The sequence below is a fragment of the Equus caballus genome, chromosome 5, assembly GCF_041296265.1.
Source record: "Equus caballus isolate H_3958 breed thoroughbred chromosome 5, TB-T2T, whole genome shotgun sequence".
NCBI classification, from domain to species: Eukaryota; Metazoa; Chordata; class Mammalia; order Perissodactyla; family Equidae; genus Equus; species Equus caballus.
In genome coordinates, this window is record NC_091688.1 from 28,848,572 (window position 1) to 28,874,159 (window position 25,588).

At 46.0% G+C, this 25,588-nt stretch overlaps 1 protein-coding gene across 6 annotated transcripts in view; it reads left to right on the plus strand.

Moving 5' to 3' along the window:
* The window catches only part of FAM78B (family with sequence similarity 78 member B), a 93,424-nt gene that overhangs the window by 64,338 nt on the left and 3,498 nt on the right, over positions 1 to 25,588 (plus strand). Inside the window, exons 2-3 of one of the 6 annotated variants that reach the window (XM_070266798.1) lie at positions 15,876 to 16,206; positions 16,719 to 17,010. In XM_070266798.1, the coding sequence (XP_070122899.1) occupies positions 15,876 to 16,206; positions 16,719 to 16,775 (388 nt within the window). In that variant the 3' untranslated portion in view covers positions 16,776 to 17,010. Of the gene's footprint in view, positions 1 to 15,875; positions 17,011 to 25,588 lie in introns of all 6 variants that reach the window. The other 5 variants (XM_070266800.1, XM_070266799.1, XM_023640800.2 and 2 more) reach the window with 5 other exon arrangements.

Below are 25,588 nucleotides of genomic sequence, written 5' to 3' on the forward strand. Positions count from 1 at the left end.
GGACTTCGTGTTGGGGGAGACTGACTTCCAAGCCAGCTTCCCCAGGATGCAGCAGACACAAGAGCTCTCCTATGTCTTGAAATCAGTTGCATTTCTCTATACTAATAAGGAACTATCTGTAAAAGAAATTAGGAAAACATTCCCATTTACGATAGCATCAAAAAAGAGTAAAATCCTTAGGAACAAGTGTCCTCTGCCATCCCCAGCACCCCCAGAGCGTTCTCTGGCCTGAGTGGCATTCCTCACCTTCTTCCTTGCATTGAAGTCATTATGTACAGCTTACACCCACCAGGAACCAGGTCACAGCCAGCTTAGTGTCCCCTCCCCCCAGATTGTCTTGGATGCAGAAGGACTTCAAAAATTACGTGTTAAAGGAATTAACAAAGTCGGGGAAGGGGCAGATAAGTAATGTAACTTTTTAAAATTGAAAACAACACAGTCACGTGGGAGATACCCAGTTTAGGAGAAAGAGCACAGGGTCTCTTCTGGGCTTAAATCTCAGCTCTGCCACCTACTAGCTAAATATAGGAGCTGGGAGAAGAAAGGTACATACTTACCTGCCCTCAGTTCGAGTTGCAGCATTTGTAAGTCAGGGCTAATGCTGCCTCCTCACAAGGACAGTTCTGAAGACCAGTTGCGCTGCCCCATATCAGAGACCTAGCACAATGCCTGAAGCATGGTAGGAGCTAGAGAAATGGCAGTTTCCTTCCCTCTCTGGAGAGCTGAGGGCTTAAATGTGGGCCATGGAGGCTACTGCTTGGGTGTGAATCCTGGCTCCATGGTTTACCAGCCACGTGATCCCAGGTGTCACTTAATCTCTCTGTCTCAGTTTCCTCCTTTGCAAAATGGGATGGTGATAATGGAAGACATCTGGTACTGTGGTTACAGATGAAATGAGAGCAGGTGTGTGAAGCATTTACCTCATTGATAGCCAAGAGGGGTAGCCCACCTGGACTGTGCCACATGTGGCCACGCTGGGGGAACACTTAGATGTCCCTAGATATTTTGGACTCTTTCTGCCCTTCTGGTTTAGTAATACCCATGTGAATTCCTCTGTGCTCATATGTGTATCTACTTCCACTCTCTGCAGACAGGCACCCCTTCTGAGTGCTAAGCAGGGACCTGTCTAATAAATCATTTTCACGACCCTGTCACCAGGACACACACTGAGCTGCCCGCACCCTCCTATTGTCTGTCCCCAGCTTAGCTGCTGCTGGTAACTCCGCATGGCTGCTGCTCTGCTCAGCGTGCAGTGAAATGTGGCGTGTGAAGAACACACAGTGGAAAGTTAATGAAAACAATAAACTCTGATTTTAAAAGCCTGCTGCTAGACCACTCCACCTCCATCCTCAGCCTTGTCCCTTCTGTGTCCCTGGGTCTGCCTCCCTCCTCTGCTTAGCTCCATGAACCTGACCCTTCCCCCCCCCCCCCCTTGGGCTTTATTTGGTGGGAACTGGGAGCTCCTTGAGGAAAAAGCAGAGGGGAATGGGCATGTCCATATTCTGCCCACGCTGTTTCCATCTTCCTGCCCAGTCCCGGTGAGAGGTGTCCAGCACTGCTGGCCCACCAACTGGCCAGCAGCACCTGGCAGAGTCTTATCCCTCTGTCCCCAGGCCTCCTCTGGGGACATGCCTCAGCTCTAGTGTCCCCTGTACAGAGTACCAGTGCTTTGGGGGATGATGGCTGAAAGGGAATCAGGTTAGGGGACCACAGTCAGTACTGCCATCAACCTTTCATTCTGAGCAATGAGTGGGCACAGGTGTTGGAGAGTCAGGTTCATCCCAGCTTGGTCACCTACTTGCTTTATGACGTTGGTGAGTGATTTGGCCTGAGCCACAGTTCCCTTATGCAAAAAAAATAAAAAAGGAAAGAGACGGTAATGCAGCGCCTACCTTGAGGCTGCAGTATTAAGCATTTCATAGAATGCATGGCACAAGGTAAGCCCCAGTAAATATTAGCTCTTACCGGCAGAGGCAGTATTAATAACACCCTACTGTCGAGATTCCTCCTATCTGCCACCTTGATCATCTCAGCCTTGTCACTACAGTTGCTTTCTTCAATCTGGCTCCCCTGGTCTTGTTCTTGCTCCAGTAAACAGATCTGTTTGACTTTATTTCCTGGTTTCCAGGCTTTGGGCCTGTCTAGACAATGGGACCAAGGAACCCCAACCCCAGACCCTGCATTGAACCCCTAATACCTAGACCCCTGGGTCATTCCCGAGCCTACCCTAGGCTTAGTGGTCCAGACTAGGGTCTATCAGCCTCTCCTCTGGTGCTTCAGCCTTTGGACCTGCCTTCCCAGTTCTAGTCCCCAAAAGCAGCCTGAGCCCTGTGGGCCCTTCTGTAGGGCTAGCTGATGGGGTGGGCAGGAGTGGAAGGGGGCAGTCTCCTCTCTTCCCAGGCTGGAATCAGTGAGCCTAGGACAGCCCTGGTCAGAGGAGCTAGGTTTAAACAAGATGACAGTGGACATGTTCTGGTCATGGTCACTTCTCATTGGGTCGCTGAGGCCCCTGTGACCAGAGGCAGGAGAAGTGTGAGAATGCTATCCGATATCAGTGGGCTGGTGGTTTCCCTGCACTCCTGCTTGGACACTTGTGCCCTGGAGTCCTGCTCTGGTTCATTCATTCATTGATTCATTCAGCTGGTATCTAGTGACTTCCTATTCATCTTGAGCAAGACTAGGCAATTCTTTCATTGCCAATACCTCATTGCCTTGAAGAATCACTCCTCTTAAGGATTCCCAAATCAGATGGGAAGAAATCACAACAACTGCTCGCTAGGACAATCGATAGGGAGAGTTCTGACTTCTGGCCCCAGCCTCCAAAACTGAAATGTCAGCATTAGGTCCAGATGTCAAAGGATGGCAGGGTGGCTGTCTCTACCTCAGGGCTGCCTGGGGCTCCCAGCCAACTGTCCTCACTGTTCATCATCTCCATCAGATGCGTGTGCCACCATTAGATTCAGCCCCAGAAAATTAGTTGTATCTTTATAAATAACACTTAAAACTGCAGATGTTCTATGCTGAAAGAGTCAATGAGAACACAGAGTGTGCAGTGCCAGACTATGTCAGTTCACCAAGACAGGGTGAAGGGAAGGACCCCAAAATGTCCTCCTCCAGGGATCCAGCAGAAGATTCTATACTAGGAATCCCACTTGAATAACACAAAAAGAAACAAGCAAACCACACCTCCTCCTAGTCAGTGACAAGGAACAAGAGGGAAAAAAGGCAAAGAAAGAAAGGGGTTGGATGTTCACATGGTCACAAGAGCTGCTGAATTTTAGACTCCAGTGGGAGCCCTTGGGAGGCCTGGCTTGGGGCTGGGATCCAGGTGGTATGAAGGCAGGAGCGATGTCTCCTTCCACCACCCGATGCACAGGTTAGAAGCCTGACAACCAGCAAATCAGAGATGTCCATCGGGGCTCAAGACCTGCAGTGGCTCCCCAGCTGCAGGTAGTGCAGGAGACTCAATCAAGAGGATGCCAGAACCCTGGAAAAGAGAGCAAATGGGGACCCAGACCCAGCATAGATCCAAGGAAGCTACCCTCAGTCCCCACTGGCCTTTGAGCCCAGGGAGAACCAGTTGTGTGGGGTCCCGTATTCTGGGAGGATCAGCTCATACCTGGGGAATGACTTTTGCATTCTTCTGAAACCATAGCTTCTTCCCTTGTGGCCCTGAAAATCCATCCCACTGGCCATCAGCATAAAGACTGAGGTCTTTGGTCATAGAATACAGAAGCTAGCCATAGCTTTATCCATGAGGTTGTTTATTCCACCCTCTCAGTTTTACCCAAAGAAATTGAGGGCGAAAGGGCTTGCCCTTGCACTCCTGCTCGGACACTTGTGCCCAGGAGTCCCACTCTGTTTCATTCATTCATTCAGCTGGTAAATATCTACTGACTTTCTACTCATTTGGGGAAGATTTGGCAATCCTGTCATTACCAATATCTCCTTGATCTTGACCTTGGAGGAGGAAGCCCAAGTGATATTCCAGAAGAGCATGAGAGAGTGGTTTCTGACCAGGCTGGTAGCTTCTAGAGCAGTTATATTCAGGCTGGGAACTCTTCTCCCACAAAATTGTATGCAAAAGTTGCTGATGGGGGTGGATATCCTACATACTCTGTGTTATCCGCAAAGTCTAACACAATGTTGGGAGCAAAGTACATGCTCAGAATACCTTGTGCAATGAATATGGGAATGTGCATCTTTCTTGGTGTGTGTCATGAATGGATTGTCTCTCTCTACTTCAGTGTCCCCATTATGTAAGTGAAGTGTGACCATCTACCCTCCTGTTACTTTGTCAGGATGAAAGGGAAGTACTCAGTTCCCTGGCCCACCTGTCACCTGCATAAAGTGAAGAAATGGGTCTTACTGTTTGAAGAGGCTTGGGTCCAAGCCAGTCAGCATTGTCTTTAAAAAAGCACTATCCATGACATTTCCTATTCATGAAGCACCTACTACTTGCCAGGCACTTTATAGATTGCTTTTTGTAGGTTTTCTCATTTATTTCTAAAAACAACCTATAAGATAGGTTTTATTATTCCCGTTCTTACTGGAAATTGAAGCCCAGAGAGGCCTAGTCATTTGCCCAAGGCCACGTGGTCAGCAGGTGGTAAAGTCCAGAGTTGCACACAGGTCAGTGCGAGTCCCCACCCCCCACTGCTTCTCCAAGTGAACTCTAGCCATTTCTCAGCCTGCCCAGCTCTACTCAAGCTAGGTTATGTTTCTATTCGTATTCCTTTTTTTCCCCTCTGAATGCTTCACACGCATGATATGCAATCCTGTGAAATAACTCATCACTTTTTATTACAGAATAAATACAACTTATTTTTTTAATTAGAACATATACAAAATAAAGGGAAAACACCCCAATCTTATAATCAGAGATAACCTCTCTTAACATTTTGGCGTGTCCATCCAATAGTGTCTTGTCTCAATTTTAACTAAGCTTCTACCTAAAGTAGCAGAATTAGGAAAACACATGTCCACTCTCCTTCTCCTCTTATCCACCATTTGTCTAGCTTTTAGGGTGGAAGTAGAGGACTCAGTTGACTTTCATGGCCGGATCGAATGTGTGTTGTGCCCACTTTACCCCTGAGCAGCACCACCTGGCTGCTCTGCCTCTCCCAGCACCTGTGGGGCTGGGCTCATGGGCGATGCTCACTGTCAGATGGAGGGCACTCAGCACCAAGCTGGGAGCTTCTGGGATGCTTGTCCCAGCATGTCTGCATTCAATCCCTTTGGATCACTTTGGCTGCCTCATTGGGCCTCTCCCCTGGACTCTAGAAGAGTCTTCCCTGTTTTATCCACTCTGCTGCCCTCTTGAACTGACCTTACTAGCTGGCCCTGCCTGCCCTGCTGGAAACACTCACCCCATTCTTTGCAGGAGCTTGAAGGAAGCTCTTGCTTCAGGCTGTTCACTGGAGATGCAGTAGACCTGTCCTCGAGATGCCCACAGTCTAGTGGGGAGACAGGCATAGGGACCCGCAGATGCAGCACGCTGAGAGTGGCCTCTCTCTTGGGGCTTGGGGGGTGACTTTGACATGCAAGTTGAAGATGAAAAGGAGCCAAGCATTTAAAGAGCTGAGGGAATAGGGTTCTGGGCAAAGGGAACAGCAAGTCCAAAGGCCCAGCGGTAGGAAGGAGCTTGTCTTCTTCCAGGATGAGAAAGGTCAGTGTTGCTGGAGTATAAGGAGGTGGTGGTGCAGATGAGACTGGAGAACTGGCGGGGGCCGGATAACGCGATGTGGATGTCATAAGTGCAGTAGAAGGTCGTCACAGGAGTTTTCAGAGAGATGAGGCATGATCTAATTTACATTTTTTTTAAAACCACATTTGTGGCTTGTGGGGGCAGGGCAAGCTTGGACCTGGGGGCCCAGCAAGAAGGTCATTTGCAGCGTCCTGGAGAAGGGAGAAATGGCTGGGAGCAGGGTGGTGGCCATGCAGATAGAAGGGACAAATTCTGGCATCCAGCCCATCCGAAGATCTCCAGGCCTTCGTCATCGACATGGCCTCAGGTAGGCTGTGAGCTCCTTGAGTCCAGGACACAGATCCCCACCTTGCCTAGCACTGTGCCCGTACCTGGCCAGCTCCATAAGGGACACAGCCTGAGTCTGCATACCCACCCCGCAGGTGTGTGAGAGGATGCTCCTGTGTTTAAGGCTTCAGCCCGCAGCTCTCTGCATGGGGAAAGGCGCTTTGCTCCAAGAATCTCAGAATTGGAGTTAGAGGTAAACCATCTCGGACATGACCCAGAAAAGTGGCCACCAACCCGAGACCCCAGGGCTGTCATATAGGAACAAGCCAGCAGAGGCCTCTGGGAACCCAACCGGGACAGGGAGTTCAAGAGAGGAACTGCCCTTCCAAGTAGCGAAGGATAAATACACGATGAGAGGATGTCTCCAATGCTAGAGAAACCCAGTCTAAACAGAACATGAGGGGGGCTGACTGGAGAAGCCTCTTGCTTAAACACGGAGCCTCTCCCAGCACGGATGGCTCTTTAAAAACACTGGAAGTTGTCTTTTCTGCCATGGGAAAAAAATGCCTCCCTGTGTGCCAAGAAGAGAAGGATGTGGTCAGAAAGGAAGGGGGCGGAGGGGGAGGTGGGAGGGTGGTATTTACAGGCTTCTCAGAGTCTGACATAAACAGTGCAGAATGAGGAAAAGTCTAATTTTAACTCTTACTCTGTAATCATGGTGCAGACCATCCGAGAACCCGGGCGTGTGCCAGCGCCAAGCCTGGGATTGGTGTTTGAGTGGGCTGAGAGGCTGCCCACAGGCTGTAGGCTTTGCGACTCCCCAGATGACATGGGGCATTGGCTTTGCACCCCTTCTGCTTCCCCCTGCCACACAGCCCTCTCCCCAGCCCTGAGCCCTGCCCCCACCTGCTCCTTGAAAAGGGGCTCATCTCCATCCTCTCCCCTCTCTTAACCTCCCCGCCATGGACTGTTATTTAAAGCTCCACTGGCTGAGGGGTTTGAGGGGAGGAAAGGTGCTGGGCGCTGAGTAGGAGGCTCCCTGGAACGTGGGCACATGGCTCTTCTCAGCGCTAGATGGAGAAAAGCCTGAATCCTCTGAAAACATGGTGTTCTCTTTAAACTTTCCATGTTCCTGAGTGCTAACTCTGTAGGTTCATGCCGTGAAATGAAGAGAGAAGGTAGGAGCCCCTTTTCCCACCGTCTAAGTGCAGTAAAGTTAACACAGCAGCCAATATTCCTTTAAGAGTAGGCCCAACGAGGTGGTTAGAGCAGACTCTCAGAGCGGTGCTCAGATGTGATCAGCACTGGAGGATCAGGAGGATCAGGATCAGCCGGAGAACTGGAGTGGGGTCATGGAGGTCCCCTGCCCTGCCTGCATTAACCCTTTAATTGGTGGATTTGGGAGAGATTCAGGGCTCTGGAGGGGAACCTGGCTAGCCAGGGAGGAAGCACTTGGGCAGAGGGGGGTCATTTTAGCAATTGTTCCAAAACTGCTTCAATATTTTAACAACTGGTATCCTGAAAGCAGGGTGTACCAGCTAAGATCATCCATGACTGTTATCATGATTTTTTAGAGCCTTTGGACCCCTAATTTAATACCAGGGAGTTATTGTGAGGAGAGCAAATGATTCAGAATCAGGTCTTGGGTTCACAACTCAATTCTGCGATCACTAGCTATATGACCTTGAGCAAGTTCCTTATTGTGTAATGGAAAGTAGAATGACACCCACCTCATGCGATTGATTTAAGAAGTGGAGGCAATGCTGTTTCTGAGAGAGCTTTGTAAGTGTTAAGACTAAACAGGTATAAGTAAAAACACACATACCAAAGAAAATTCTAGATTGGAATTGTCCAGACTTTCGAAGCTGTGGGAGTTCTACAGGCTTGAAACCAGCATTCCTGTATGTGTGGTTCTCCAGCTCCCATCCCACATTCCATCAGGGGGCATTAGTATCAGCAATGGCCGTGCACACCTGCCCACTCCTTGACTTCAAGAATGCTTCTGCCAGCTCCCCATCCCCTCAGTGACCACAGGGGGAGCGAAGTGGGGCTCCTTTGACGAGGCTGCTCTTTCCCTCATGGGTACTGGGTGAGCTGGCCAGGTCTGGGTGGAGCCTGGACCTCAATCCAGGGACCACCTATTGGAATGAAATACTTCACATGAGCGTGTTTGATTGAAATTTGCCTCTTTCTTCTAAAAACGGGATGCAGAAAGCATGAAGGTTGCAATAATCGATGTTTTCATTATTAGCTCCATTGACGAGTCCATTAACTGTGAGCTTTGGGTCAATGGCTGATTGTCTCAGATGAAAACCCTGTGTTTATCACAGTGAGAAGGGTTGTTGGAGAAGGAGGGCAATGAGATAATAACTGATATTGACCTGGTGCGGTATAGCTTACAGAGCATTTGCTCACACATCATCACCTTATTCGATCCTTGTAATAGCTCTGAGATGTAAGGAGGCCTGGAGTTATTTTTCTTCCCATTTTACACATGAGGAGCCTGAGGCTGACAAGAAGGGCTTTCATGAGGGCAGCTGTTACCTGGAGACTGACACCCACACCTCCTGAGGACAGTTTTAGTGCTTCCTTCATTCACCACACTAAAGACTTCAAGGAAGGAGAGATGAGATTAAGAACCTGAAAGAGCTCTTCCCACAAGTGTGGAGCAGCAGAAAAGGCTGGGTTTGGGGTCAGAGAGACCTGGTTTCAGTTTCCAGCGCTGCCCCTTCCCATGTATCTGACTTTGCACAGTTTACTCTGAGCTTCTTTTCCTTGTGAATGCACAGCACCTAATAATCCCTGCCTCGTGAGGTTATGGCCAAGGGCTTGCACATGGAAGGGTTCAGTGGCTGTTAGTTTCCTTCTTTCCCTGCCCCTGTCTCTGTCCCCTAGTAACACCTAAACTGAAATGTCATTGACTTTGTGCCACACACGGTGCTAAGTACTTCCCACTTATTATCTCATTTAATTCTCACACCAAGTACACCAAGTAAGTACTGTTATTATGCCTGTTTTATAGATGGGGGAGCTGGTATAAAAAGGGTAAGAAACTTGTCTCATTCACACAGCTAGTAAGTGGGAGCACTAGGTTTACAAGCCGAGGCAGTCTGGCCCCAGCAGTCCTGCTTTCGGGCACTATGCTTGAGTGGCTCTCTACTTCATCCTTCTTCTCCCCTTCATTGCTTGACTTCTTGAAGGAATTGCCTAAACTCTCAGTTTTTTCTTGTGCTTGTTGATTCCCTCCATAATCCCTTACAGAATGGCCTCCACCAACATATCTTTACTGCTGTCTAAAAATTAATAAAGCTAACTGGCTGCTTCTTCACCCCACTCTCTTCAATTTATGTGGCTTTGACACTGATGACTTCCTGAAACTCTCTTGACTTTAGAAACTAGTTCTCTCCCTTCACTGGCTATTTTGCTTTCCAGATTCTTCTTTGTCTTCTGGACACCTAAACAAGCCTCCTAAGATCTCTCTTTCATCCCCAAGGATCTCACCCATCACCATCACATCAACTAATCCTGTCCATGCAGACAGTCACCAGATTTATATCTCTAGCCGTCCTAAGCTCTAGACCCAACTTTGCAACTCCGCAAAAGCAGTAGCATCCCAGTTGAAATTCATAGTCTCCTCCCATCTTTCACTTCAGCTCAATTCCATACTTATTTATTCAACAAATAATTTCAAACTCTTTCTAAGTGCCAGGCACTGCTCTAGCTACCAGAGATATAGTAGGGAATAAAATATAGGAAATCCCTGCCATTTGGGGAGTGGAATGAGGGGAGACAGACTATAAGCAAAGTAAATGTTATGTAGTGTATTACAAGGTTCTTGGAGAAAAGTAAAGCAGAGACGGGGATGGGAAGTGCTGGAGCAGGAGGTTGCAATTTTAAATATGGTTGTCAGGAAAGGTTGCAATGAGAAGATGATATTTGAGCCAGGAATGATGGAGGCAAGGGAGCAAGCCTTTCAGATTTTGAGGGAAGAATACTTCAGATAACATGAACAGTAAATGCAAGGGCCCTGAGGTGGGAGTTTGCCTAGCTTGCTCAATGGACAGCACAGAGGCCAGAATGGAGAAGACAAGAGAAAAGGAGATGAAGTCAGAGAGGAAATGGGGAGCCAGATCATGTAGGGTCACATAGGCCCTTTTAAAGACTTAGACTTTTCCTGAGTGGTTTGGGAGCCATGGTAATAGTTTGAGAAGAGGAGTGACACAGTTTCACATAAGTTTAACAAGCTCTCTCTGGCTGCCATGCTGAAAATAGGCTGGGCAGCAGAGCAGAGGTATTACCAAGGAGGCTAGTTAGGAGGCTATTGCAGTGCTCCAGGAGAGACAGCTTTAGCCTGGATAGGGTAGTGGGAAGGAGTTGAACTCTAGATATATTTTGATAGCTTCAACAGGATTTGCTGATAGTTAGTACGTGGAATGTGAGAGAGTAGTCAAGAGCAACTCCAAAGTTGTTGGCAAGTGGGCAGTTGGGAATATGGATCTGGAGCTCAGGGGAGCAATCCAGGCAGGAGATAGAAATTTGGAAGCCATCTGAGTAGGTGGTACTTACAGCCATGAGACAGGGTTCACCAAGGGAATGTGAGTAGATAAAAAGGAGAGGACCAAAGACTGAGACCTGGGCCCTCCAAAGTTAAAAGGTTGAGAAATGAAGCAGAACCAGCAAAGGATACTGAGAAAGAGATGGCAAGATACAAGGAGAAACAAGAGTAGTAAGCTTGCACCATGTGCCAGACCCTGGTCCGGGCAAAGAATACAATAAGAAACGTAACTCCATCCTCTAATGGAGGAGTCAGGACATTGCGCCCTGAAATACCACTGTGGGTAGGTCTAGGGATGGGTGTGGAATGTCAGTAACGGTGAGACCACATCTACTACTTCTGAGTATGATTTTACACACACACACAGACACACCAGTCAACTGTGCTTGCCTCTTCTCAATGATTGCTTTACTTTAACTCCCCTTTAGCCTCTGATAAGCAATCGGTTACCAAACCTTGGAGAATCTGCCTTTGCAGTATCTCTTGTATGTGGCCGCTCCTCTCCATTCGTTCAGCCACCAGCCTCAATGAAAGCCTTATTAAAATCGCCTAGAATGTTGCAAAAGCTCGTAAAAGGCCTTATTCCGTCCCTGTAGCCCTCTAATTCTCCTTTTTACATTACCCTTCTTCCTGACACGTAACTCTCCTGTTCAAAAGACCCACCACCCCTAGGATGAAGCCCAGTGCCTAAGCCCATTATTAAAGGCACTTCACAGACTGACACTCCCCTGCCCACCAGCGTTGTCTCCACTCTTCCCATCGCTAGCCCTCCCAGATGGTGCCTCCGGTTCCTGGACACTCCATGTTCATGCTTGATGTTACACGTTTGCCCTTGATGGAACCTGCCCCCACCTGGGAGTGCCTTTCTTTATTCCCAACAGTTCATATCCCATTTCGTCCACAAAGCTTTCGCCTACTATAGCCTGCATGGATGTCCATGTCTCTGACTTCCTGTGTCACTTGGAGTCTGTGTCACTCATTTTTGTATGTAGATATATGATGGCATGAATAGTCAGTATGTACGTTTATATTCACCAATTCATTCAGTTTTATTTATGTGTGGTTTGTCCACCTCTCCCTCAGGGATAAATAACTTTCAGTGTTAGGCATGGCGCTATTCTAATAATAGATCCTAAATGAATAGTAGATGTTAGTTTTCTTAAAAAGGTGAGTGAATATATAAAGTGTAAAACTGATAAAGTACTTTGTTGTATATAAGTTCTACCAAGTTCCAGATATATAGGCATGAAAACGATTCAAATAAAATACCTATTTTTTCCTTCAACAAAGATTTGTTAAGATCTACTATGTGCCAAAATGTACTAGACACTAATGATTCAAAAGTAAGTCATGTGGGGCCTGCCCAGTGGCACAGCAGTTAAGTGCGCACGTTCCACTTCTCGGCAGCCCAGGGTTCACCAGTTCAGATCCCGGGTGCGGACATGGCACCGCTTGGCACTCCATGCTGTGGTAGGTGTCCCACATATAAAGTAGAGGAAGATGGGCACGGATGTTAGCTCAGGGCCAGGCTTCCTCAGCAAAAAAAGAGGAGGACTGGCAGTAGTTAGCTCAGGGCTAATCTTCCTCAAAAAATAAAAAAAAAGTAAGTCACAGTCCCAAGCCTCGTGGAAATCATAGTGTAATGGGGAAGACAGACACATAAATGAATAATTATAATTTGGGACCTGTAAAGATCTTGATATATCCATGGGAGCCCAGAAGAGAAGGCTTCCTGGAGGAGGTGATGCATGCAATGATTCTCAAAGGATGAGAAGTTAGATACAGTGAGACTTTAGGAGGGGAAAGAGCAGTGCAGACAGAGGGCACAGCATGAGCAAAGGGACAGAAGTGAGAAATAGCATGGTGTGTGGGGCTGGGGAGGCCAGACCACGGAGGACCATGTACGTCCTATTAAGGAACTTGAATTTTATCCTGTGAGTGATGCCAGTGACATCCATGTGGCAGAGGTTTTGGAGGGTTTTAGCTATAGAAAGGACATAATCAGATCTGTGTGCTTGAACACCAACACAGCCTAAAAATGAATTTGAGAAGGATCAGGGTTGGAGGCAGAGAGACCAGTTATAGACCATTACAGCAGACAGCAGACCAGGGGAGAGATGCTGAGGGCTTGGATTAAATGAGGGTAATGAGAGTTGGATGGAGAAAAGGAGATAAATTCAAGCATCAGTTATGGGGCAAAATTTACAGGATGCAGTGATACAGTAGCTGTGGCAGTCTAGGAGAGGGCGTGGGAAGAGCCAAAGATGACCATCACTTCTGGCCTGGAAGACTGAGTGAGCAGTGGGCCACCCCCTGCCACAGAGATAGGGGTAAAGGCCTAGTTTATGGCGGAGGTGATCAGTTTGGTTTGGTCCATGTGGAATTTGAAGTGCCTCCAGTATCCCACTCAAAGTAGGTGGTCCTAGAGTGGCTCCAGTGGTGCTGTCATTCTTAGAACTTTTCAGGGACTTCTTTGAAAACCATTGTCAACGCCAATTTATGAGCTGTATAAGCCAGTCATGCATTTTATAGGCATAACTCTTTTTGCAAAAAAAATGCCACTGTCTTGGAATACACAGTAGTACCTATTTTTCATAAAAGAAATAAAAATATGACACTTTTCAAAAAAGTAACCTGCTCCCCAGTCACTAGACTTAAGTCATAATGAGTTTTGGCTACTTCCAAAATTAAACCGTCCCTTAATGATGTCCCTGGGGTCTCCAGGGCTCCGACAGAGGACTTGCCTCAGACCCCAGAGATTTTCAATAGAGCAGTGGTAGCAGTGATAGCAGTGTGGATGGAATGAGTGCATAGACTCCCAAGGTCACCATGCCCATTGGCTACGCTCGGCCTGATGCCCTTGTTCCGATGTGATGATTAAGAAGCCTGTGTTATTTCTCTATTCCAGAGAACCCTCCAAGGCAAGGGTATCTTCCTTCTCTCCCAGGGCAGGTACAAGAGTGTAACTATTATCGCTGTTTTTAGAAAATCTGAGACCAAACTAAGCTTGGTGATTTTCCCACAAGACTGACCTCTAGGCCCTAGACTCAAGTCTCTGGTCACATAGCTCTGGACAGGAAGATGGGGGCAAAAATACGAACTGTAAAGACTCTAGACTGAGTAACTGAATTGACCTACAAGATAGCCAGTCCTGAAAAGGACGGTGTTACAATAGAATCAAAAACCAGATTCCCCAGGGAATACACTACAGTTTGCATAGTGTTTAGGTTGGGAGAGCAAGTACAATTTTACGCTGTTGGGAATACTTGTCCTCTGGTCCCACAGAGGAACCCAAAGACCAGCAGGGTCTGGTCACTGTAACCAAAATGAAGAACAGGGTTGAGGCAACACAGAAGATAAATACCTGGTGACTGAATAATTGTCTCAAGCCTTTGGCTGGGGGCATGAAGCTGACTCCAGTATGACCATTTCATAAAACCAGCAAGCAGACTGTGTCTGACCTCTGACCCATGAGTGATTATATCCCAATCAAACTACACTTAATGCCTTTTGTACAGAAAGAAATGGCTATAGAATGATCTGGGAGCTACTCCCTGGCACAGCTTCAGCTTGCATGTATAGCAAAATGGACTCTCTCTCACTTTCTGCCTCAGGTCAGTTCCTGTTCCCTGCTGTCTGCCAACCATGATATACTGCAGTTACTCCCAGCAGTTATCAAGGGCATGGAGACAAGAGAAAAAAGGTTCTTGCAGCTGTGGGCTCACCTTCTCCCGGCAGTGCTGCCCTCCTTTCCCTTCAGGTTGGGACTGACCAGCATAGGGAGTGCTGTGGGGGGGCCAAGAGGAGGTAGTGGTTAGTGTCTCCATGTCCCCATATGACACTAAAGGATGCTGAGACGTTTCAGCATGAACCTGACAATGCAACTCCCTTTAAGGCCATTTATCTAAAGCCCTGCAGGATCTTCTGTCACTTCATAAGAGGAAGAACTTCATATCGGACAAGGCTACCACCTCTTAGCTGATGAATAGAACAGTCTCATTTCTTTCTTCACTTATTAAATTCTTATGCAATATTGCCAAGAATCATTCCTGATCCCAGCAGTGGATATATGGAGAGTGTATAGCCAGGCTCTGCTGACTAATCTTCTGCCACTTAAGTTAGGGTCCAGTCTAGCTCCCCACGGCTGTCTGGTAACTGCTAACTCATTGGACAGCATGAGTCCCCTCCACTCTGACTTCCTCCAACATCATGGAAGGGCACTTCAGGAGACAGTATGGTATAGTTAGTGGTCCAAAACATAGACTTTGGAATCAGACAACTCCCAGCTCCACCTCTTAAAATCTATAGAACCCTCAACATGTACCTTAACATCCCTAAGCCTCCATCCTCTCGTGTGTAAAATGAAATAATAATTCATTTATCTTTTGGAATATTTTAAGCATTAACTGAGGTAACATGGTTAAAGTACTTGGCACAGTGGTTGGAATAGAGTAAGCACTCAATAAGTATCAGCTATGATGATGATAATAATGATACTGATGAACAGTCCATGGCAAGGGGGGAGGCATGGGCTAAGAGTGGGGCACATGTCCTCCTTTCTCCTTTTGTACAAGGTTGAAGACAGTCAGGAGGAGTAGGAAGATGCTCAGAATGGCAAGTTTGCCAACTAAGCAATTAGACTTCCAGGCTGGACTTGAAGCCAATGGGAAACCATCATATTAGAGATTGTGTGTCCCAGCCTTCAGCACAACTTTCATATTGAGGTGGTTTCCAGAAAGTGACCATTATCTCCTTGTGTTATCAGTTTTTATGCCTGTTTGCTAAGTGCTAGATTGGCCGATGACTGGAATTTAAACAACCTTTTTCACTGAGTAGAAATTACACTACTGTATTTTCTAGGAAATTAGTATAACCTTTAACTTTGCCTCCTTTTGCCCTCCTTTCCACCTGATACTTCCTTCCAAATACATAGAATTTCAACCACCACCTCTTCCCAATAAACAAACGTTATGCACACTCATACTTCCCAAGAAAGTAGTTCTTGCAGTGGAATGCCTCTAAACAGTTTATTACAATTGTACCATCCCAACAAGTTGATGCCTCTTCGTGGCTCTCATAAATGCCTCTTTGAGCTTTCTACTTCCAGTTGGACCACCTATGGTTTTATTTAACTTGTTTCAGTATTGCTTTTTTATTTTTGTTTTGTTTTGATTTGTTCCCATTTAATCCTGAAACAGCACAGCATAGAACTTTTTGACATGAATTCCCCTCTGAAATTCTCATTTTGCCCAAGTTCACTGTGTTAGTAAGTGGTGGGCACCTCTCTGGCTTTTGAAAAATTTATTCAGCCTCTTCTTTTCTTGTGCATCTCTTCTGCTTTGCCAGGTCAAGCTGGGAGCTGCCTGACTTGAGGGAAGGGAGAGTAAAAGCCATCAGTGACTCAGATGGGGTGAGCTACCCTTGGTATGGGAACACCACAGAGACTGTGACCCTGGTTGGCCCCACCAACAAGATCTCCAGGTTCTCCGTCAGCATGAATGACAACTTCTACCCAAGTGTGACGTGGGCAGTGCCAGTGAGTGACAGCAATGTGCCATTGCTCACAAGGATCAAGAGGGACCAAAGTTTCACTACCTGGCTGGTGGCCATGAACACCACCACGAAAGAGAAGATCATTCTGCAGACCATCAAGTGGAGGATGAGGGTGGACATTGAGGTAGACCCTCTTCAGCTCTTGGGGCAACGGGCCCGGCTGGTGGGCAGGACTCAGCAGGAGCAGCCCCGGATCCTGAGCCGGATGGAACCCATCCCCCCCAATGCACTAGTGAAACCCAATGCCAATGATGCCCAGGTCCTCATGTGGAGGCCCAAGCGGGGGCCACCTCTGGTTGTTATCCCTCCTAAGTAGAAACAGACTGGCCTAACTGTGTGTGGCACACATACCAGTGAGACACTTAGTGAGGTTGCCAGGGGTGGCAGGAGCCAAACTGAGTTTCTGAGCCAAAGCAGACCTCTTGGTTTGCCAGCCTATGCAGCCACTTGTGAAGAGTAGGCCTGCTCCTTGGGCGGTAGAACCATATCCTTAGGAAAAGTTCTTCCTTTTAGGAATAAAGAAATCACTGATTTGACAGACTTGCTGTGATTACCATGCAAGTAGCCATATTTTGGAGCTGACCAGGATGATTCTTTTATCTGAACTATTGACCATTTCTTTCCTGTGAGATGCAGGGGATGGAAACGATGTTAAACAGTGCCTGTGGCAAATGCTGCTTCCCAACCAATTAGAAGTGGGAGTGAAAACATCCACACCAGGTGTTTGTAAGACAGACAGTTCCGCTGTCTAACTGGAGGGTGCTGGGGAATGGGGTGGAATGGCGGTCAGGTTGTGAAGAGAACGGGTGATAGGACGAGGAAGAAATAAGTTGTTATTACAAATTAATACCTGTGCATTTATTAGCTGATCATCAGATTGTCAACACACTCACTGGAGTGAAAGAAAAACTTAGAAAACTGGAGAAAGGTTGGTATTGGCTCCCTTCTGAGGGGGAGCCTCTTGGGAACTGTCCCAGGTGCTGATGTGAACTAACCGATGGTGAATCTCAATGGTTCCTTCCACCCACCTCTTTCTGAAAATTGATTATTCAAAGTATGCTCAGCCACAGTATTTGGATAGATAATTCCTGTATTCTGCAGTAGCTATGATGTTTGGGGCCTTCACCATGTTTTTAGTGAAAACCGAATTCTAATTTTGTTTACAGCTGCTTATTCTGCTCCCATTACCAGCCCTAAATTTAAAAAAAGATAAATAGGCCATGAATCCATGTAGGGTTTCAAAAACACTTCAACAAATAAGAATAGTATTTTCATTCTATGGGGTTTTTTTTAGTTTCTGAATGGTTGGAATGTACATTTGTATGCATGGACACACACGCACATGCACACATGCAGGCAGGCATGCCAGCATGCGTATAGCATAATTACTAGGAGATTTTCCAGCAGTACCTGCATATGTACTTGTAGCCTTTATGCATACACAGTACATACATTGCGTATCTGTATGTGTTTATTTTAGCTCAATTTCACAGAAGCTCAACTTTAACTGCTTGAACATTTGTGAGAAAGTGCTTCATAAGACTTCACTTCAGAGCTCTTTAATGAAAATCTGAGCTACTCACATTAAGCAAGACTTTATTGCCAAGATCCAACCAGTAAGGATAAGAGACCATATTTTCTTTAGTCAGGCCAGTATAAAACTTTTAAAGTTTTCAGTCTTTACAATTAGGATTTTCCTAGCTCTTCTAGCTTAAATCACCCAAAAAAGAGCTTTTCCTTTTATTCTCAATGATGTAAATTGTGAGATACACACATACATATATGTGTGTGTATATATATGAGAGAGAGAAAGAGATCCTTGTTCAAGATTCCCCATGCAAAATAATTATAAAACTCTCACTGTGAATTTTATGAATGGATACTGCCAGTCTAATTTCAGAGGTGAAAAATTTGAGGTTCAGAACTATTATTATAGTCCCATAGTTGGCTCCAATGATCTGTCTTCTGCCAGAGTTTGAGGATGGAGAAAGAAAAGCAGGAGGACTTATTTATAACTTTTATTAAAAATACAATTTAGTCTCATTTCTTTCTAGTCCCAAAGGTTCTAGTCCCAAAGGATGGTGCTTTTTTTACATGAGGAGGTTAACAAATTCACTCCAAATGATGTAGTGTTAACCTCACACCCCAAACACCAGCTACTCTATTATAGATTAGTATTGATGGCAAGCTGAGCTATTTATAAAAGCACATTAATGACACATCCGTGACTCAGAAGACCTGGAGACATTCCATTTAGAAATAATTCAGCTGTTATATTTGGATTCCTCTGTCCTTTTCCATGCTTCCTTGTTTTTTATGGAAGAGGTAGCCCCAGAGAGCTCCATGCCTTGAATATAAAGCTGCTCGCTTTCCACACTGACATAAGGAACAGCAGTCTCTCCATCTGATTGAACTAGACGCCACCCTTAGGAGATTCTGGAGAGTGGATACTGATCCTGGAATCTACATGTGGCTCCACTTTAAGAAAACCTGATATCTGAAATTCCAAAATTGTAACAACAGATTAATGAAAAAGGATTATTTACATTACAAAATCCTATACAAGATTTCTGTTTTCAAATTCCCCCAGCCCATTAAAATAAGATATGACTTACACAATTATACTTACATATAGCATAACATTTTCAAAGGCGTATCTGTGTTTGTAAAACAAGGTGCAACAGATTTAGCTGGATTTGTTCTCACTGAAAACTCACACTTTTCAAAGTTTTAAAAGAAATGACCTCAGGCCAGTCTTCTGGAAAATTATGTAATGAGAAAAGTAGATGGGAAAGTGCTTGTAAAAGTTAAAAGTACAGTGCAGATATACATTATGATGATTGTCAGTGATACTCTTGTGAACTCCATAGTTGGATCAGTCAGTTCTGAAATCAGCCTGGCAGAATGCTCTGTTGTCTGATTATTTTTAAGTTATAGTTATTTTACAAGGAAAGGATCGCTTTTCTTTATGTGATCCTTAGATCATTACCTTTCAACTTGGTCAGGATATTGCCAAATGAAGGCTCTCCAACAAGAGAGAATTCACCCTAGAACTTCTGTTGGGGTCAACACCATCCTCCCATGAGGCCTTTCTTCCCCTAATAGTCTCTGGGTCTGACGCCAGATGCCATCAGTTTAAAGGGGCTCACTCGGTGCCTTGATTAGGTTTTAGTTGGGTAGTTTTAGGACTATATTTGGATTCTAAACACACATACACCCAATGGTTTCTTGGTGGCACAAGAGTTTTTAATTCCTGTGTAGAAAAGGGCATTTCATAAGGTCATAGATTCCTTAGTCACCTTTGAGATCTTTTCTTCCACAATCTCCAGGAAATTGACGTCTATTTCAATTATTTCATCTATTGAGGGTCACATACCTAATAAGAAGCAGAGCCAAGAGAAGACCCTGGGTTTCCGAAATCTCATGTCACAGCACGGTCACACTTACCTGAGACCCACAGTCATCTCTTTGTCTCCAGCCAAAGCATTGTCACCATCCTTGAGCCATTCACCCTCTTAGCACTAGAGACAATTGAATCCATCCTTTAAAGAGTAGGGGGAAATCCTTATTACAATTATGTCAAAAAGTAAATGTTCCCAATTCCCTTTTATTTAGCTGTTTTGAGATGGAACTCTTAATCCAAGCCTTTTGCAGCATCGTACATTCCCAAGGCATGGCTTCGGTCCACAGTACGTGGGAAGATCGAAGCTAGTCCTCTCTCCACCTCCCATTCCATGGGCCTTTTTACAACTCCCTCTCTCTGAGTACTAGAAATGATATCTCATAGGTCAAAATCATGTTCTAACAGCAATTCTGAGCAGTAAAATAAAATAACTATGATTTATAGAGTATTTTACAAAAGGCTTCCACATGCACTTTCTCATCCCCAGACAGTCTTATGAGGAGTGTAATGTTGTTGTTGATATTATTATTATTATTCCCATTTTACAGACAATAAATTGAGATCCAGTGGGGTTAATTTAGTTACCCATAGGCACACAAACAGAAAATTCCAAGAGCCAGGATTCAAACTGGGGATTTGGGCTCCAAATCTCATGCAGTTATACTATACTGTGCTGCCTCCCCAGTTATTCCCTGCATAGAGGGCACAAAAGAGAAGGAAGAAAAGGAGAAAGCAAGCCACTTTCACCTACACGGGCACGTAGTCCCTACCAGTCTACTAAGTGAACAGATTACAAATAAGAGAACAAACACTGTTTCTTTATGCAGAGAATCTTGTAATCCCCAGGGAGATTGGCCCAGAAAAATGCCTGTCAGGGGCTGCAGTGTGGGTGAGCTGGCTGTCACTTGGCAGCTCTTAGCACAGTGCTGGTAATTAGCGGAGTAGGAAATCTGCTCTCCTGGTCTCAGAATCCCTTAAACACCATAAGCACAAAAGGAGGAGGAAAGCGTGCATCCCGCAGCTGAGGTCCCAGCTGAGCAAGGCCCTGCCACCCGCCATCCCTCAATGAGGCAGGAACAGCCCGTAGGGCAGAGGCAGTGGGAACAATGGCTTTCCGAGCTCCGGTTGGCACATCGAATGTTCTTGTTAGAACTGAGGGCACAATTAAACATTGCCAGAGCCAGCTCCCCACTGAGTTGCAAAGAAAGATGTAAACACACACACACACAGACCCACTACACTCACACACTCTTCAAGCTGAAAAGAAAATTAATCAAAAACCCAATGAACGCCTGAACTCTATAATTAAGCCTAAATGATCCTTAGATAGAAAGGGAGCTGAGTGAGCAAGCTCAGCGCACACAGATATTTTTACCCCAGAGTCTATTGCCATTAATTTCTTTTGAGATCTTGAGTACATCTGGTTCCCATTTCCCTCGTAGGACATGTGCCTAGGGAAGGCCTTCAGGAGAGTTGCCAGCCCAGTGGCCAGAGGACAACCAAGGTTATTTGGCCATTCTCAAACACTTTTATAGGAATGCATCTGGCTGATGAAGTGCCATTGCTCACCTTGGCCAGCTGTGCTCCCTCCCCTGATGGATCCCATCACTAACCTCAGTCCTCCTGACAATTCCTTTGAGGTGCACAGTGCTTTACAGCTTACAAAGGGCTTTTCCTTTCCTTTGCACAGAGTAAAAAAATCTGTGTTCAAGATAGGAAATCTTAGTATTGGCCTAACCTTTCTGTCCTTATTATTATTAATAACAATAACTCCCGTTTGAATAGTATGCTACAGTTTACATAGCACAGACACAAATACGTTGTTATTTTATTCTCAACAGTACTATAAGATCCGCTTTATGTCCCCATTTTACTGATGAGGGATTTGAGGAGAAAGGTCAAGTGACCCGTCCAAGGTCACACTAACACTAGTAGTGCTCTGGGGACTGGAGCTTCAGTCTTCTGGCTCCACACCTTTACTCCATTCTCACAGAACATTCTCTCCCTAGTTAAATACAAGCATCCTTCTCTGCTTGTCCAGCCGCTGCTATTCCTTGAACAGGGCTGACTGACTAGGACAGGGAGTCTTTGCAGGGCTGCCCTAATCAATTCCTGGATGCACTTTGACAAGATAGAGTAAGCTCTCCTGAGGAATCTGGGTTCAGCTTCCCAGGCTCTGTGCCTGCAGGTGATTTCTCTCCTATCCCACATTGGAAGGGAAGCTCATTTGGGTGCTCTGAGGTCAGAGGCCAGAGCTCAGGACCTCAGCATGACTTGAATCTTTTGGACCCAGCTGGTAAATGAGACCTTGAGCAAATCACTTAATTCATCTGGGCCTCAGTTTCCTCCTCTGTTAACTGAGCCACTAATATAGCCCAGTCAACATCACAGTCAGGAAGACATAGTGCGATGATGTCTGGAAATAGTCCAAAATGTCTAAAGCACTGTCCAATGTAAGGTACTGTCACCTCAGTAGAATCACAGGGCCCAGGGCTAGTTGCAGACCCTCAAGCCCCAGCTACTTGGAAGTCCAAAACCATCTCAGGGAAACCCGCTCTCCCTGCCAAGTGATGCCTGGCCTCAGTGGAGGGTGGTAGGCTTTGAGCTCTCCCTTCCCCTAGACACCTTGCTGGATAGGCCTGGACCCTGGCGGACAAGAAGAGAAAGGGAACTACTACATAGCCCAGTAGAAAGCAGCTCTAGGCAGAATTTGCAGCTAGAACTTCAAGAGCCCTTCTGAAAAGGAAAGGAGGCAGAACATCAGATCTGGGCCAGACTTGAAATCCCAGCATGATTTGCCAGTTTAAGCAGACTAGAGAAACCAGCCAGGGACAGCTACGTTTTTCCTGTCGTGGGTCAGGCAAGAAATAGAGAGGGGAAAATAATAATAATAAATAAATATTTTTATATATATTTTTGTATATTATATGTACATACACACACCTCTGTATGGGTCTCCACCAGCCTGTCTGTCCCTACGGTTTCTGATACCCCAGGTCTTGGCTGAGGTTCCACAGTTAGGCGGTAGCCTTATAGATTTGGTCACGTAGGTGCACATAAAGGAGGTAATACTTCTTCCTAAGTTGCCCCCCCAAGCTGTCTCACCACACTGGAGGCATACTTGGTTATGGCCCCTCTCTGCCCACCCTGCCTGCTGTGGCCCCATTCCACAAGGCCCCACCTGGACCAGCCACACAGCCACATGGCTTGCCTCAGGGTTGCTTCCCAAGGCCCCCTGTGCCCACACCCCAAACTGTGCCTCTCCCCTGAGATGGGCCCCCCGCCACCGGTTCTCCGAGGAGAGAGGTAATTTTGTACGACTGGGGAGTGGTCCTGAAGAGAACCTGCCAGTCTTCTCATCAGGACAAATGTGAAGCCAGGCCTCTGGACAGCAGGCCATGTAGCCACGCACAGGAGTCTCTCCTCTGCCTCCAGGCTCTTGTTTGTCCTTGGCTAACCCAGAAAACATGGCTTGATCCTTAAAACAGCTGAGTGCTTGGTCAGAAATGCCTGAGAGAAGGGAAAATAGACATTGGAATTAGAACCATAAGGGGAGAAGGCTAAGACATAGAGCAGCAGCCCAGCTGCACTCAGACCTCCCTGGGGATCATGAGGAGCTCCGACAGTGCACGAGAAGCATTTGAAGGATGAGATAGCTGAGTGTGGGGCTGGTCTCAGGCTGTCTGAGGCCCAGCATCCCTGGGAGGAGGGAGCAGACAGGAAGGAGCAGAGAATGCTTTGCTTCAGGCAGGGCCTGGGACTAGGGTGAACCAACCAAGGCATCGAGGGTGCAGAATTTAAGAAGGCACTCACTCAGGTTTGTGCAAACACTGACGTTGTGCTTGCTGAGAGTGAGCCCCTTTGGTGTCTGCCCTAGATGCCTGGTTTGTCTCACCCCAGTGCCCATCCTGCTTCAAGCCATCTTTTATGCATTGTTTTCTTCACAAGAGGAAGAGCTGCTGAGGGAGTGCCATGAGATCCCTCTGGATACTCATTCTCTCAACAAGTAGTTATATGGAGTGTCTGCTCTGCACCGGGCTAAACAGAGTCCCTGCCTGCAGGGAGACGATGCTCACAGGAAGCTTTGGGAGCCACTCATTTTCCCCCTTGGGGTCACACATTGCAGGGAACCCAGTGCTCCATTAGTCTGCCTGTGAGAGGACATTGCCTTTCTGTCCCAGGGGCTCAGCAAGGATGGGTGAGGTGACAAGGCAGCGCTCTGTCCATCTCTTTGAGCTCTTCTAAGGAAAGGCACTGGGGAAAACCTACAACCACATCAAGACATACGCAGGCACTGGTGATGAAGGAAACAGCTGGTTATCTCTCCATCTGTTCCTGTCCCATCACCCCCACCCTTCAAGCCAATTAGAATATTCCACACAGACGTGATCCAATGAAATGTTAATTGGAAAAATAACAGGAAAGATAATACATGCACTTCAGACTGAGAACTATTTCATTAAACTGGGCTTTGAAAGCAAGACAGCCAATTAAATTATTTCCCACTTCACTCCCTCACGTACCAGAAACTATGGAAAGCTATTACTTCTAATTAATTAGGGAAGAAACAGGGACTCTGCATATGCACATCAGATGAAGAGGGACTGAGGCGCTATCTCACCTACCTCTTCGTGTGCAGTGCAAGCGCACACACACACACACACACACATATCAGGGACTAAGGGCTCGTCTACCATGTCACCTGAAGAATTTGTGGGTCTTCTGAAACAGCAAGAAAGCGCCTGCTTCCAAGAACCCCTCACAAAGTCAAACAAAGGAAAAGGCCTTCTTTGGGCACATCCATCAGAAATAAATAGGGCATTTGTTGTGAGAGAATAAGCAGCCCTAAACTCAGTTGGATTCCAAACCTGCAGCCAAAAACGATCTTGTCTTTGCCTCTTCAGTAAAGAAGTAGCCACTCCCAAGCCAGATCCCTATCTCAAATGCTCAGGATGGTCTCATGGACCAGGAGACCTGAGACCACTGAAGCCTGATTTTGAATTGCCTTTATTATGCAGCTCACCTTCACTTGTCCATCTGTGAAATGGGAAGAAGGCCTGTTCTCAGTGCCGTAGTCACCCCTTAAAGTTTTTAGGCTTGTGAGAGAGCTCTGAGCTTCTTGTGCCTTGCCTTGGGGAAATCTGATAGGCAAGACTCAACCCTGTGGCTAAAATATTATCTGTACAAAAATTATGCTAACCCAAGGTCATTTATACTGTATAATAAGTATAATTAATATAATATGAATAATATAATGAATATAATGGTCATATAAAGCAGTCGTCCTGATGATATGACTTTTGCACACAAGCATCTCTCCAGTATGATCCATGAGTACATGTGTGCCCACATTGTATCCCACTTTCCCCCATCACCCACCATGTCTGTCCTTCTGTGCCATACAAAATAGCAAGGGCTGGCAGAGCCTAGCACAAACAGTGCCTCTGGCCAATTGCTTATTGCAGGAAGAGGAACTGGCATTTATTGACACTAGAGTATGGCAGCTAGGGTGAATGGAGGAACAGTTTCTGAAATGACTTCTAGGCTATCAAGTTTCCATTTGTATCTATAATGGGGTTGTCTGCAAACCTCAAACGATTGGAACCAGTTTATTTGGCTATCAATATAAGAATTGGGGTTTTGTTTTCTTCCTAAAACTGAAACCATGCATAAAGTCTGAAAAGGCAACAGCATTCATCTGTAATCATAAAGCCTTGTATCATTATAGCAGTACCTCCCTGTAAGCAAACCCAGTATATCAAAATCCAAAGATACAAAACAGAAAAAAAAATCATCAGGGAACAAAGAGGAGGATGTCTAATGCTTGGATTTACCTCAGAGTAACTCCTCTCATGTATTCAAAAATATTCTTTTTATTTTAAAAACTTAGTTCACCCACTTCTTCTTTAGGACCAGAGCTATTATATAAAGCAATATATACAAGTACTCACCAAAAAAAATAGTGTCAACAGTTTTCTTTTCAAAGAAAAATTGACAACTTCAAGTTGAATAATGTAGACTCGGATTTAAGAAGTTTTAGCGCAGTTGGAGTATGCACCATGCCCAGGATTACTGGGGAAGCCGTGGGGTTCTGGTGAATCAG